Raw genomic sequence first — 16166 nt, 5'->3', positions numbered from 1 at the left:
ACTAAAAGTAACATTATAAATGCACACTCTGTCATGTTTATTTTGTTGATAGTCCCTTCATCGAGTGACCTCGTTTTACGACATCCACCCAGAGACAGATTACAAGAAGTTTGTTCTTTTTTATTATTGGTTAAAACTGTAAATATAAGTAGCTAGATTTCTACTTCATCCTCCATTTTGTGAAAACCGTTTCCTGTTATCTTACCGTTCAGACTTCGACGAAGAATCGACACAAGCATCGGTACATTTCTCACTGTCTAAAATACATTTCAGTCATGGACACAGGTGTCGTGATGAAGACTTTTGCTCTGATCAGTGTTTTTCTTCTTCCTGGGACTTTGCTGTCAGTTCAAGCAGGTAAATAAAATCTGCATTTGTCTGAGAACAAAAGTGAAAGTAAAACATTGCACTTCCTTTAAAATGTCTGTTAACGTCAAAACTGAACTTTGACGTAAATGTGTAATTATCTAAATTACACATTTAGATAAACTTTCAATGACATTAGTAATTATTTTTTATAAACACAAAAGTAAATATCGACAAATAACTTGGTGTTAAACATGGCAGAGACCTTTTGTTATTACCATCTGAGGTTAATCGGTCGTGTTTAGATGGTAACCCTCTCATGTTCTAATTTTTGAGCGTTCCTGTTGATGCTTCCGCCACACGCCTTTCATCTTATTAATGATAAAGAGCATTAAATATTTTGAGCTGTTGAACGCATTTGTGTGTGTAGCACTGTATCAAGTTCTGTTCTTTTTGTCGTGTTGTTAGGCTACAGGATTAACATTACCAGTTGTACTATGTCACAGTTACTGTTATGGTCTTTGTTACTCTTCCTGTCTTTTTCAAATAGCTTTTTTTGACGATGAAACACATTATTAATATTGTTATTATTATTATTAAGAGTCCTGCAATGATTACACGTACGTGCCTTGCATTACAATGGATTCAAAACAGACCTTTTAAAATAATATTTTACTGTGCATAAATATTAACATTGTAATACGTGTAATGTAGTTACGCCACTTCGCATCCTTGTGAGAGCGGCGAATGCGTCACCAGAATATGCGAGAAATTTGACATGAGAGGGTTACCATCTAGAGAATCTAGACACGAATTTTATTAATCATCCGCCATGGGTTTCAAATCGTTTTTATGTGTCAGCCGGATCATTAAGGCTCAAAAAACCCTTCATCAGCACCAAACCACAAATGTGCTCCTTTTAACTCATGCGCTGGATTTATTTTAAACAAGTCGATATTGTGTAAGAAAAACAGGCTCAGCAAAAATCGCAAGCCCCTTTGACGTTGTTTAATTATGTGCAGGATATTAATTATAGATATGTGACACTTTAAAGACAGAGATGGCACAGGAGACAGGATTCCCCACACAGGTGAGACTTTTAATTAACAAAAGACGGCTCGATGGCAGTAACACAGTTAACTTCACATTACACAAACGTGCACTTTATGGCTTGGTCTCTCTCTCCCTGGCTGTTGGTGGCATGGCTGTTTTTATGCAGCTCTCCCCATGCTCACTGAAATTAGACACAGGTGTTAAGACATAATCTCATTTAGGTGCAGGCGACCTTACTGCTTTCTCTCTCCGGACGGACGCTTGACCATGCCCCTGCTGCCACAATATACATTTTAATTTAAAATGCGAACTCCTGAGATTAACAGTCAAAATATAAGTAAATTTGTTTTATAACTAATTTATAATGGGTGATGACCCCCATAAGGCAGTATGGACCACCCATTTTAGTCAAAATAATAATTAGAGATCGACCATTAATTTGATTTTCCAATCTTTTTTTCCAATAGTCAAGCATTTTTCTTTTATCGGGTATAGTTTTTGTTATATCGGATACACCAATAACTGGCGCCATCTGATGGGAGTTTCTGAAATTACACTCAAGACGGCCATTGCAGCAGTGCATGTGAGAGGAAACAATACTGGACAAATTGCTTGAATTAATACAGTTGAAGTCAGAAGTTTACAAACACCTTAGCCAAATACATTTAAACACATTTTTTCACAATTCCTGACATTTAATTGTAGAAAATATTCTTTATCCTGTCTTTAGGATCACTTTTTTATTTTAAGAATGTGAAATGTTAGAATAACAGTAGAGAGAATGATTTTATTTCTTTCATCACATTCCCAGTGGGTCAGAAGTGCACATTCACTTTGTTAGTATTTGGTAGCATTGCCTTTGAATTGTTTAACATTTTGGGTAGCCTTCCACAAGTTGCTGGAAATTTGGTCCATTCAGAAATTTCTGAACCAGACTTGTGACGGTCTTCGAGTAAAAGTTTTGTGCATGGACGCTCATGGGGCAAAATACTTTTGTCACAATAAACGTGTCTAAAATAGCTTTGTGTCGGGTGACAACGAGAGCGTTGATGATATCTGCGTATCATTTGCTTCAAGTTACGCTGCAGATGTGCTGCTCAGTGTAAAACAAAAAATGACAGCTCCGTCAGCAGGTGTTTCAGTGGCAACTGCTATAGAGACCGATAAAACATTATTAATAATTCTGATGCCATTTGGGACGGACTCTTTAATCACAGCTATTTGTTTATGGTTTTTAACTTTCTTGAGAATGAATACTTTTCATCAGAGGATGTGAAATTATTTAGCCTATTATTAGGGGTCAAAAACCCCTATTGTTTCTGTTAGTATTCATCTTATTATTATTAGGGTCAAGCCCAGAAGGGCTAAAGACCCCTATTGTTTCTGTTAGTTTTCTTCTTCTTCTTCTTATTATTATTATAATTATTCTGCTGCTTCTTCTTCTGCTCTTGAGTCTATGGAAGCCCATAGAACTGCTTATGGGAAAGTTATGAAATTTGGCACACAGACAGAGGACAGTCTGATGTGTCATCATAGCAAAATTGGCATCTCTAGCTCAAACGCTCTTGCGCTACCAACTGCCCAAACTTGCACTCACATTTATGTTAATAACTTTTGAAGCGTGTCATGTGATTCCATGGCTCAAGACGATTCAATTGAGCCATGGAACAACGCCATTTTCCGGTCATGAAAATGTTTCGCCATTTAGAATTTTCTGAAAAACCTACTTTTTCGAACTCGCCCTAGGCCGTTGTCCGATTTCCACCAAAATTGTTATTCACAGAATTTTTATAAACCATACCGTTGTCGAATGGTGCTTTAACGAATTCGACAAAGAACGTGCAAAACTGAAATCTCAATTGAGTGATTGGGACGAAACTTGGTACATGTCATCACCATTAGGCTCTGAGGTTACAAACTTTTGCTTATAACTTCTGAACAGTTTGTCATAAAATCATAAAATTGGTCTCATAAGATTCAGTAGGAAATAGCGAGTCCAATGATAAGATAATGAAAAATTCCTATGTTGGCCATTTTGGACGTCGGCCATTTTGAATTTAGTCATAAAATGCTGTATTTTACGAACGTCTTGGCGTATTGTTACGAAACTCGGTATGTATCTTTGGCACCATGTTCTGTAGGGACTCACAAAGTTTCGGGAAAATGATAATGCTATTTCATAAAAATGCTAATAGCTATTGATTGCTTTTGCCTACTGTCATGAGTCTGGTCTTGATAGATTCCGTGGTTCATACCGAGAACAATGAAACCAATTATGTCATGATCGAGTAAACTTCCGCCATTTTTAAATGTTTTGAAAACCTACTTTTTCAAATTCCTTCTAGATTATTTGTATGTGAAAATTTATTCCCAGATTTTTTATAAACCTTACCGTTTTCGAATGGAGCTTCAACGAATTTGACAAAGAATGTGCAAAATTGAATTTGAGGCTGTATCTCTGCAATGCTTTGAGGGATTAGGATCGAAACTTGGTACGTGCCATCAACATTAGGCCGGTAACTTTTACACTCACTTGGATACTTGTCCTTTTTATAATTAGACTGATCCGGCTTGCGTTATGGTTGGCGGAAGCTTTCCATTCTTTAATGATTCTGTATAAATTTCTAACAAAAGTGGAGCCAGTTCTGTAGCATAAGATTAAAAAATTCAGTGGCAAAGCCATCTGGCCCCGGAGCCTTGCCTGTAGGCAAGGCCTTAATTACTTTGTCAAGCTCCTCCAAAGTTATATCAGAATCAAGAGAATGTTTTTGCTCAGTCATCAGTTTAGGGAGTTCTAATGGTTCCACAAAGTTTTAACATCTTCATCAGTAGATGAAGACGTGGAACTATAAAGATCATTATAGAATCGTTTAAAAGCATTATTAATATCATTGGCTGAGGTAAAAATTTCACCACCTGCAGATTTCACTGAGGGAATGGTAGAGAAAGACTCTCTGCTTTATATATCTGGGCCAATGTTTTCCTGCTTTGTCCCCCGACTCCTGAATAACCAAAACTCCACTTTCCTTGCCAAAATTGTGATATATCTGTATTTCAATCGGGTCAATTATATGAGGCCATCAGATGACATTCAGTGCCTCTGCACTTTTCATATTCCCTTCCAACTCCACAAGTTCTTGTGCTTTGTATTTTTTGGTGAATGAGGCATACTGTATGATCCGACCACCGCCTTAAGTGCCTACCAAGCCATGGCCACAGAAGATACTGAGGACCAGTTGGTCTCCATTTACACATTGATTTCAGTCTTTAACATTTGTTGGAAATCAGGATTTTGCAAAAGTATACATTAAAGCACCAACTATATGATTTATTTTTCTCTGTATGTGGCAGCACATCTGAACTCACCAGGGTATGATCTGAGACTAAGATGTTTCCAACTGAACAATCCACAACTTAGATATATAAAAATAATCTATTCTTGAATAAATCTTATGGACTGATGAAAAATGTTATCTGTAAGGTTATTACACATCCTGTGAACCGTCAATGTTGCTCTAGGGGGCTTACACACAGATTAAAGTCTCCTCCCAATATTATATCATGAGGGGTGCCAGCGACTTGCAACATCCCTTCAAGATCTATAAAATAGTCCTGATCATCAGCATTAGGTGTGTAAATATTAGTCAAAATCAACCTTTGCCCCTGAATTTCTGCTAAACCAATAATTCCAAAAACTCTTCCAAATTTATCATTGATCTGTTTGAGATATTTGAATTGTAGATGTTTATTTATCAACATAATGACTCCCATGCTTTTACTTGAGCCAGCACTGAAGAAAACATGTCCATATCTTCCCAAAGTTTCCAGCTTCCTGCAGGGAAAGATGAGTTTCTTGAAGACACTCTATATCATATTTCTTACATTTAAGAAAATAAATAACCATCCTTTTTTATGCGGTGCCCCAACCCATTCACATTACTTGTGGAGAGAGATAACACACTCATATTAACATTTGACATTTTCAAACATTTGCAAATTGTGCACATTAACCCTGCGCACGACAGCACCAACCGATGTCCATCCCTCTAAACTCAATAGGTCGAGAGCCCCCGTGACAACTTTGCTGTCGGATTGCTTCATTTTGCCTCACAAATTTGTGAGGCAAAATTACATAACAGAAAATACTTTGTAAAACTAACCCAGCCAATAGGCAGAATAAACACAAATAATGTGTAGAATCATGAAATGAAATGTCTCGAAGGTATGTTCCTGCATAAAACAAACTCCAGCCAAAATAAAGCCGTTCAGTTTCCTCGGACAGACATATGAATGTTCAGTGAGCCGGCTGTTTATGAGTGCAGCAGATGACGTAATCATTCCAATGTCCTGCAAAAATACTCACAAAACAAACTCCAGCCAACAGGAGGCATAAGCACAAGGAATGAACAGATTCATCCACAACTTTCCCGAAGGAGTGTTATTCCACAAAAAAAAACTCCAGCCACTAGGCGGAACCAGCACAAAAAGAAACAAACATGCATCCCAGTTCCTCACATGGTCAAATTCACTCGGAGGCTGCATAAAAATATATACCATGACTTACTGTTAGGAATTCCTTGTCTTGTTTCACTGTTGCCCTTTGTCTGCCACCTTTGCATTCCTTAGTTTTCACTTTTGTCTTTTGGTTAGCCTTTGTGTTCACTTGTCATTGTTTAGAACTACATTTCCCAGAATCCACCTGCCATCTTCACTGCCATTTTGTTCATTGTTTTCACCTGTATCTCATTCAGTCATCACTCACTGTGTATTTAAGCCCTGCTTTTTGTTCACCCCTTGTCGCTCGTTGAATGTTGTTGTTAGCCTGGTATGTGTTCCCTGCCCGTGTTTTCTAGTTTTATGTTTTATTTCCCATTGAGGGTTTTTCCTTTGTTCCGTGTTTTGTGTTTGCCTGTTTGTTTACTTAATAAAGTTGAACTGCGATTGATCCGCGATCTCCTCGCCTGCTTTGCTGCCTACATTCAGTAACAGAACGAACGACCAAACATGGATCCAGCGGTTCAGAAGCTTAGCTGTCAGCTGCTCAGCCTTAGTCAGGAAATCGTCCAGTGGAGGACCACATCCGCGATTTCCTCGCTGACATGCAAGTGCCACCGAATTCCCTGACTCGACCTGGTGGGGTTTTTCCGGCGAGCCTGAACAGTGCGCTCAAGGAGCGGTTGCCACAGGCAACACGCGGCTGGACGCTTCCACGCCGCTCGCGGAGGAGACTCTGCTGGCCTGCGGTTCACCGCTTACTGTGGGCGTCATCGAGGAGAACCCTGCCACTCTCCCTTCGCCCGTGGTTCGTCCCTTCACACCTACCACGGCCAACGAGCCAGCGTTGCCAGCATCGTCCACCCGGCGGAGGAGGAGAAGAGGAAAGGCTTCTGCTCCCCAGTCTCCGCCTGCCACGGTCAGCGAGCCAGAGCCCACGCCTGCCCCGGTCTGCGAGCCAGAGCCGTCGTCAGCCACGGTCAGCGAACCCAACCCAGCGCATACCACAGTCACCCAGCCAGTGCCTGTCACCTCAGAGGTCAGTGAGCCAGGGCCTGTCGCCTCGGTCGTCCTTGAGCCAGCGCCTGTAGCCTCGACCGTCCCTGAGCCAGCGCCTGTAGCCTCGACCGTCCCTGAGCCAGCGCCTGTAGCCTCGACCGCCCCTGAGCCAGCTCTGTAGCCTCGACCGCCACTGAGCCAGCCTGTAGCCTCGACCGCTCCCGGGCTAATGCCAATAGCCTGGACTGACCAAAAGCCAGCCAATGGTCATGCCCGTCCTAGAGCCTGCGCCCCTCGAGCCTCCCGAGCTTCCCAGAGCTCCGCCTTCCGAGCTTCCCAGAGCTCCGCCTGTCGAGCTTCCCAGAGCTCCGCCTTCTGAGCTTCCCAGAGCACCGCCCTCTGAGCTTTCCAGAGCTCCGCCTCCCGAGCTTTCCAGAGCTCCGCCTTCCGAGCTTCCTGAGCTTTCCAGAGCTCTGCCTTCCGAGCCTCCCGAGCTTTCCAGAGCTCCGCCTCCCGAGCTTTCCAGAGCTCCGCCTTCCGAGCTTCCTGAGCTTTCCAGAGCTCCGCCTTCCGAGCCTCCCGAGCTTTCCAGAGCTCCGCCTTCTGAGCTTCCTGAGCTTTCCAGAGCTCCGCCTCCCGAGCTTTCCAGAGCTCCGCCTCCCGAGCTTTCCAGAGCTCCGCCTTCTGAGCTTCCTGAGCTTTCCAGAGCTCCGCCTCCCGAGCTTTCCAGAGCTCCGCCTCCTGAGCTTTCCAGAGCTCCACCTTCTGAGCTTCCTGAGCTTTCCAGAGCTCCGCCTTCCGAGCCTCCCGAGCTTTCCAGAGCTCCGCCTTCCGAGCCTCCCAGGGCTCCTCTCGAACCTCCCAGTGCTCCGCCTCTCAAGCCTCTCGAGCCTCCCAGGGCTCCACCCCTCAAGTCTCTTGAGCCTCCCAGGGCTCCGCCTCTCAAGCCTCTCGAGCCTTCCAGGGCTCCGCCTCTCAAGTCTCCCGAGCCACCCAGGGCTCCTCCTCCCAAGCCTCCTAGGGCTCCGCCTCCCAGGGCTCCATCTCTCAAGTCTCTCGAGTCTGCCAGGGCTCCTCCTCCCGAGATTCCCAGGGCTCCACCTCTCGAGCCTCCCTCTGCTCCACCTCTCGAGCCTCCCTCTGCTCTGCATCCTGAGCCTCCCACGGCTCTGCCCCCTGAGCCTCCCGAGCTTTCCATGGTTCCTCCTCCCTCGGCTCTGCCTCCTGAGCCTCCCACTGCTCCGCCCCTGAGGCCTCCTGAGCCTCCAGAGCCTCCCTCAGCTCCGCCTCCAGAGCCTCCCTCAGCTGAGCCTCCCGAGCCTCCTACGGCTCCGCCTCCCGAGCCTCCTGCGGCTCCGCCTCCCGAGCCTCCTGCGGCTCCGCCCCCTGAGCCTCCCAAGCTTTCCATGGTTCCTCCTCCCTCGGCTCTGCCTCCTGAGCCTCCCACGGCTCCGCCCCCTGAGGTCTCTGAGCCTCCAGAGCCTCCCTCAGCTGAGCCTCCCTCGGCTCCGCCTCCCGAGCCTCCTGCGGCTCCGCCTCCCGAGCCTCCTACGGCTTCACCGCCAGAGCCTTCCAGGTCACTGCCTTTGTGGCCTCCTCCCAGGCCTCCTGACCCTGTTCCCGTCCTGTGGCCTTCCCCCAGGCCTCCTGACCCGGTCCCTGTCCTGTGGCCTCCTCCCAGGCCTCCTGACCCAGTGCCTGTCCTGTGGCCTCCTCCCAGGCCTCCTGACCCTGTTCCCGTCCTGTGGCCTCTTCCAAGGCCCCCTGACCCAGTCCCTGTCCTGTGGTCTCCTCCCAGACCTCCTGACCCAGTCCCTGTCCTGTGGCCTCCTCCCAGGCCTCCTGACCCAGTCCCTGTCCTGTGGCCTCTTCCCAGGCCCCCTGACCCAGTCCCTGTCCTGTGGCCTCCTCCCAGGCCTCCTGACCCAGTCCCTGTCCTGTGGCCTCCTCCCAGGCCTCCTGACCCAGTCCCTGTCCTGTGGCCTCCTCCCAGGCCTCCTGACCCAGTCCCTGTCCTGTGGCCTCCTCCCAGGCCTCCTGACCCTGTTCCTGTCCTGTGGCCTCCTCCCAGGCCTCCTGACCCTGTTCCCGTCCTGTGGCCTCTTCCAAGGCCCCCTGACCCAGTCCCTGTCCTGTGGTCTCCTCCCAGACCTCCTGACCCAGTCCCTGTCCTGTGGCCTCCTCCCAGGCCTCCTGACCCTGTTCCCGTCCTGTGGCCTCTTCCCAGGCCCCCTGACCCAGTCCCTGTCCTGTGGCCTCCTCCCAGGCCTCCTGACCCTGTTCCCGCCCTGTGGCCTCTTCCCAGGCCCCCTGACCCAGTCCCTGTCCTGTGGCCTCCTCCCAGGCCTCCTGACCCTGTTCCCTGCCCTGTGGCCTCTTCCCAGGCCCCCTGACCCAGTCCCTGTCCTGTGGCCTCCTCCCAGGCCTCCTGACCCTGTTCCTGTCCTGTGGCCTCCTCCCAGGCCCCCTGACCCAGTCCCTGTCCTGTGGCCTCCTCCCAGGCCTCCTGACCCAGTCCCTGTCCTGTGGCCTCCTCCCAGGTTCCCCAAACCTGTCCTTGCCCGGTGGCCAGCTCCCAGACCACCTGAACCTGTCCTTGCCCTTTGTGCCCCCTTGGACTTCCTGCCTGCCATCAGTGCCCCCTTGGACTTCCTGCCTGCCATCTGTGCCCCTTGGACTTCCTGCCTGCCATCTGTGCCCCTTGGACTTCCTGCCTGCCCTTTGTGCCCCCTTGGACTTCCTGTCTACCCTTCATTGCCCCTGGACTGCCTGTCTGCCCGTTGTTGCCCCCTTGGTCTGTCTGCCCACCACAAGCTCCCCCAGTCAATGGACATTTTTTGTTTTATGTTGATCGTCTGGAATCCGATCCTTGAGGGGGCTATGTTAGGAATTCCTTGTCTTGTTTCACTGTTGCCCTTTGTCTGCCACCTTTGCATTCCTTAGTTTTCACTTTTGTCTTTTGGTTAGCCTTCGTGTTCACTTGTCATTGTTTAGAACTACACTTCCCAGAATCCACCTGCCATCTTCACTGCCATTTTGTTCATTGTTTTCACCTGTATCTCATTCAGTCATCACTCACTGTGTATTTAAGCCCTGCTTTTTGTTCACCCCTTGTCGTTCGTTGAATGTTGTTGTTAGCCTGGTATGTGTTCCCTGCCCGTGTTTTCTAGTTTTATGTTTTATTTCCCCATTGAGGGTTTTTCCTTTGTTCCCGTGTTTTGTGTTTTGCCTGTTTGTTTACTTAATAAAGTTGAACTGCGATTGGATCCGCATCTCCTCGTCTGCTTCGCTGCCTCCATTCGTAACACTTACTCAGTCCATCAACTTTATAACAGACATCCTTTGAGTAGGCATGTAGATATTTTGCGGTCACCCATGTTGTCCATTCTCAATCTAGCCAAAAACTTCAGTGTAAATGCGATCTTACGTCAATGTAAAAGTCCCTTGGAGTGTCATTCCACAAAACAAATTCCAGCCGCTAGGCAGAACCAATAAAAAAAGAAACAAAAATGATGCCCATCTTCCTCAAACTGTCGAGTCAGTGAACAGTGATTTGATCCACTCACATGGGAAACACCCAATGGTTACTCACCCATTATGTAAGGCAATGCTTGCCAGGGCTCCATCTCTCAAGTCTCTCGAGTCTGCCAGGGCTCCTCCTCCCGAGATTCCCAGGGCTCCACCTCTCGAGCCTCCCTCTGCTCCACCTCTCGAGCCTCCCTCTGCTCTGCATCCTGAGCCTCCCACGGCTCTGCCCCCTGAGCCTCCCGAGCTTTCCATGGTTCCTCCTCCCTCGGCTCTGCCTCCTGAGCCTCCCACGGCTCCGCCCCCTGAGGCCTCTGAGCCTCCAGAGCCTCCCTCAGCTCCGCCTCCAGAGCCTCCCTCAGCTGAGCCTCCCGAGCCTCCTGCGGCTCCGCCTCCCGAGCCTCCTGCGGCTCCGCCTCCCGAGCCTCCTGCGGCTCCGCCCCCTGAGCCTCCCAAGCTTTCCATGGTTCCTCCTCCCTCGGCTCTGCCTCCTGAGCCTCCCACGGCTCCGCCCCCTGAGGTCTCTGAGCCTCCAGAGCCTCCCTCAGCTGACCCAGTCCCTGTCCTGTGGCCTCCTCCCAGGCCTCCTGACCCAGTCCCTGTCCTGTGGCCTCCTCCCAGGTTCCCCAAATCTGTCCTTGCCCGGTGGCCAGCTCCCAGACCACCTGAACCTGTCCTTGCCCTTTGTGCCCCCTTGGACTTCCTGCCTGCCATCAGTGCCCCCTTGGACTTCCTGCCTGCCATCTGTGCCCCCTTGGACTTCCTGCCTGCCATCTGTGCCCCCTTGGACTTCCTGCCTGCCCTTTGTGCCCCCTTGGACTTCCTGTCTACCCTTCGTTGCCCCCTGGACTGCCTGTCTGCCCGTTGTTGCCCCCCTTGGTCTGTCTGCCCACCACAAGCTCCCCCCCAGTCAATGGACATTTTTTGTTTTATGTTGATCGCCTGGAATCCGATCCTTGAGGGGGCTATGTTAGGAATTCCTTGTCTTGTTTCACTGTTGCCCTTTGTCTGCCACCTTTGCATTCCTTAGTTTTCACTTTTGTCTTTTGGTTAGCCTTCGTGTTCACTTGTCATTGTTTAGAACTACACTTCCCAGAATCCACCTGCCATCTTCACTGCCATTTTGTTCATTGTTTTCACCTGTATCTCATTCAGTCATCACTCACTGTGTATTTAAGCCCTGCTTTTTGTTCACCCCTTGTCGCTCGTTGAATGTTGTTGTTAGCCTGGTATGTGTTCCCTGCCCGTGTTTTCTAGTTTTATGTTTTATTTCCCCATTGAGGGTTTTTCCTTTGTTCCGTGTTTTGTGTTTTGCCTGTTTGTTTACTTAATAAAGTTGAACTGCGATTGGATCCGCGATCTCCTCGTCTGCTTCGCTGCCTCCATTCGTAACACTTACTCAGTCCATCAACTTTATAACAGACATCCTTTGAGTAGGCATGTAGATATTTTGCGGTCACCCATGTTGTCCATTCTCAATCTAGCCAAAAACTTCAGTGTAAATGCGATCTTACGTCAATGTAAAAGTCCCTTGGAGTGTCATTCCACAAAACAAATTCCAGCCGCTAGGCAGAACCAATAAAAAAAGAAACAAAAATGATGCCCATCTTCCTCAAACTGTCGAGTCAGTGAACAGTGATTTGATCCACTCACATGGGAAACACCCAATGGTTACTCACCCATTATGTAAGGCAATGCTTGTTTTGGGCACAAAAATACTTTGCGGCTGTACTTGGTGTCTTATGTGTCTTGGTGTCAGTTTTGCCGGAAACATCAATGCAAAATCTTCCATTGATGTAAGAGTTTCTTACATTCCTTGAACCATCGTATTTCTCTCTTGCCGAATTAGCAATGTCTGGGAACAAGAAAATATTGTGATTTTTCCAGGAAAGCTTTCCTTTGCTCCTCGCCTGGCGCAACACGAGATCTTTATCAGATGATCTCAGAAATCTGGCCAGAATTGATCAGGGCCTGTCTCCCTCAGCAGACCTACGAGCCTGGACTTTGTGAGCTTGCTCGATTTCCATCTTATGACCTTTTATGTCGAGCAGACACAGGAAGAGCTCATCTAAGAATTTCATATCACCATATCTCTGCCCTCCTCATGCTCAGGAACTCCAACAATTCGGATGTTATTCTTGCGGCTCCTATTCTTAAAATCTTCAAGCTTTTCAAGAACATGTTCCAAATCAACTTTGGTCATGGGTGGATTAGCAGATAATTCCTCTCTGATGACTCCAGATAATCGATCTGTTTCTCAACATCTGCCACTCTTGTAACCAACTCAGAGAATTTAGTTTCCATCACTGTAATTGACTGATGTATTACAGTCAGAGATCATCCAAGTCAGCAATAACCTTCGTCAGCATCACAAACATGTTGAAAAGTTCACGCAGAATTTCCCTGGCCGCACATTCCAAATCGAGTCCCCGGCCTGCGGGTCTGTCAGGGTTTTCATCTTGAAAACGTAAGTGTCTTTTAATATCTCCAGAGCCCAATGATTTTGACTTCTTTGCCATAATTAGCTCAAAGAGCAAATGTCTCACTGGGTGTATCAAATTCCACTGGATTATAACATGAAATTAATAAAAAATTTAGCAAAGTGCGAGAGCTCGCAGTCTACACGCCTGCTCCTTGCATGGCATCACGTGACCCTCCTCCGACTGATTTTTGATCAAACTATCTCGCCATCTGAAATACCAGAGTGCTCTCTGTGCACAAATCAGTGTTCATAGGCACGAGCCTCAACAATCAGCGGTGAGTTTAACAACACTAATTGGCATGTGCAACAGAATCCAGACATAATTAGTTTTCCATACCTGAGCATGCGTTTAATCTTTTCTGTAGATGGTTTAGTTACGCTGATTTGTTCATGATAGATTGCACTGTTTAGGTGAGCATTTGATGGTGTCTTTTTCAATCAAATGTATTTATGTAAAATTGTTTGGTTATGTGGAGTGCGGTCAAATCTACAGATGTAAAATGTTATCACCAAGCAGTTGTTACAGAAATGTTGTCTGCACATATGCACATTTTAGGCAACAAAAGCAATTGATTATGAAAACTGAACGTTCAAAGAAAATGCGCTGAAAAGATTGCTTTTATTCACTATACTTGAAGTGTTAAACGATCGTGTCTCATCTGTTCAAGGTCTGTAGGCCTTGGAAAAAATTATTATGTGAATCTGAACCTGCAAATATCCTGATCATATTTGGTTTTATACAGCTGTGAGTCAGCCATCTCAATCCCAAACAGCATCAACTCAGTTTGTTCTTTATTGCCAATGATTATCTGCACAAAATTCTGGCTCCTGCACTAGCTTTTGTGTGCAATTCACAATATTTGTTCCCTCACTGAATAGGATGATACTTTATAGAGACGTTTTTTTCCCACAAAAAGAAAATTTTATTTAAGTGCATTCTTAAGTAAACATGGCAGTTTATATGACTATTGTTTACATATGTGGGTTGATATTGTGACAGGGCTTTAGCATGTCTAAATGTTTCTCCACAGTTGTAATAATTTGTAAACAATAGTCCTAAAATGATACAGTGGGTACGGAAAGTATTCAGACCCCCTTCAATTTTTCACTCTTTGTTATATTGCAGCCATTTGCTAAAATCATTTAAGTTAATTTTTTTTCCTCATTATTGTACACACAGCACCCCATATTGACAGAAAAACACAGAATTGTTGACATTTTTGCACATTTATTAAAAAAGAAAAACTGAAATATCACATGGTCCTAAGTATTCAGACCCTTTGTTCAGTATTTAGTAGAAGCACCCTTTGACCTAATACAGCCATGAGTCTTTTTGGGAAAGATGCAACAAGTTTTTCACATCTGGATTTGGGTATCCTCTGCCATTCCTCCTTGCAGATCCTCTCCAGTTCTGTCAGGTTGGATGGTAAACGCTGGTGGACAGCCATTTTCAGGTCTCTCCAGAGATGCTCAATTGGGTTTAAGTCAGGGCTCTGGCTGGGCCATTCAAGAACAGTCATGGAGTTGTTGTGAAGCCACTCCTTCGCTATTTTAGCTGTGTGCTTAGGGTCATTGTCTTGTTGGAAGGTGAACCTTCGCCCAGTCTGAGGTCCAGAGCACTCTGGAGAAGGTTTTCGGCCCAGGATATCCCTGTACTTGGTCGCGATTCATCTTTCCCTCGATTGCAACCAGTCGCCCTGTCCCTGCAGCTGAAAAACACCCCCACAGCATGATGCTGCCACCACCATGCTTCACTGTTGAGACTGTATTGACAGGTGATGAGCAGTGCCTGGTTTTCTCCACACATACCGCTTAGAATTAAGGCCAAAAGTTCTATCTTGGTCTCATCAGACCAGAGAATCTTATTTATCACCATCTTGGAGTCCTTCAGGTGTTTTTTAGCAAACTCCATGCAGGCTTTCATGTGTCTTGCACTGAGGAGAGGCTTCCGCCGGGCCACTCTGCCATAAAGCCCCGACTGGTGGATGGCTGCAGTGATGGTTGACTTACTACAACTTTCTCCCATCTCCCGACTGCATCTCTGGAGCTCAGCCACAGTGATCTTTGGGTTCTTCTTTACCTCTCTCACCAAGGCTCTTCTCCCACGATAGCTCAGTTTGGCCGGACGGCCAGCTCTAGGAAGGGTTCTGGTCGCCCCAAACGTCTTCCATTTAAGGATTATGGAGGCCACTGTGCTCTTAAGAACCTTAAGGGCAGCAGAATTGTTTTTGTAACCTTGGCCAGATCTGTGCCTTGCCACAATTCTGTCTCTGAGCTCTTCAGGCAGTTCCTTTGACCTCATGATTCTCATTTGCTCTGACATGCACTGTGAGCTGTAAGGTCTTATATAGACAGGTGTGTGGCTTTCCTAATCAAGTCCAATCAGTATAATCAAACACAGCTGGACTCAATTGAAGGTGTAGAACCATCTCAAGGATGATCAGAAGAAATGGACAGCACCTGAGTTAAATATATGAGTGTCACAGCAAAGGGTCTGAATACTTAGGACCATGTGATATTTCAGTTTTTCTTTTTAATAAATGTGCAAAAATGTCAACAATTCTGTGTTTTTCTGTCAATATGGGGTGCTGTGTGTACAATAATGAGGAAAAAAATGAACTTAAATTATTTTAGCAAATGGCTGCAATATAACAAAGAGTGAAAAATTTAAGGGGGTCTGAATACTTTCCGTACCCACTGTAAATTGCATTTAAAATCATTAAAAATCAATTATTATTATGGGTTTTTTTTTTTCAAAGTAAAGTTGATCAAAAATGATTTATTAGTTGAGAGTCATGTTTGTTCTTCATGACCTTAAAACATTATAATTCAATATACAGTATACCCCGTGACTATTTTAAAATGAATTAATGCACATTATTAGTGTTTTTTAAGTAACATGTAACTTGGATGATAAATTCTATCATAAACTATTATAAAATCAGAAACAAATGTAACCCCTCCAAGTTTTCATCTGTATAATCTGGCTCCCACAAGAAAGTAGTTGAGAGCCCTTATTTACGTAATTAGAATACGATACATTTGTAAATAATTTACAATATTCAGGGCCCTACAGTGCCAGAGTTCAAACGAGTGCAGTCGCACGATATCATGCGAGTTAGCCAAATTTATTAAAGTCATATCGTCACCTTCCTAAAATAATGTCCTAAGTCATTTTTTCAGGTTTTTCAGAAAACAAAAATAACTGAACCAAATATCATGAGATGATTTAGGCAAAAAAAAAAAATGACTTAGTACATTATTTTAGGAAAGTGACGATATGAACCCTGAAGATTTCACCATCAGA

General features: G+C 45.9%; 1 protein-coding gene across 1 annotated transcript in view; it reads left to right on the top strand.

Annotated features, from left to right (window-relative positions):
- The first annotated feature begins 165 nt into the window (after positions 1 to 165).
- Positions 166 to 16166, top strand: part of LOC127650236 (zinc-alpha-2-glycoprotein-like) — a 35921-nt gene continuing 19920 nt past the window's right edge. The window contains exon 1 of the mRNA XM_052135543.1: positions 166 to 357. Coding sequence (XP_051991503.1) covers positions 276 to 357 — 82 coding nt within the window. The 5' untranslated portion in view covers positions 166 to 275. The remainder of the gene's footprint in view (positions 358 to 16166) is intronic.

This window comes from Xyrauchen texanus, chromosome 10, assembly GCF_025860055.1.
Source record: "Xyrauchen texanus isolate HMW12.3.18 chromosome 10, RBS_HiC_50CHRs, whole genome shotgun sequence".
Lineage (NCBI taxonomy): Eukaryota > Metazoa > Chordata > Actinopteri > Cypriniformes > Catostomidae > Xyrauchen > Xyrauchen texanus.
Note: the sequence above shows the minus strand (reverse complement) of the source record. Positions and strands in the feature narration are given on the sequence as shown.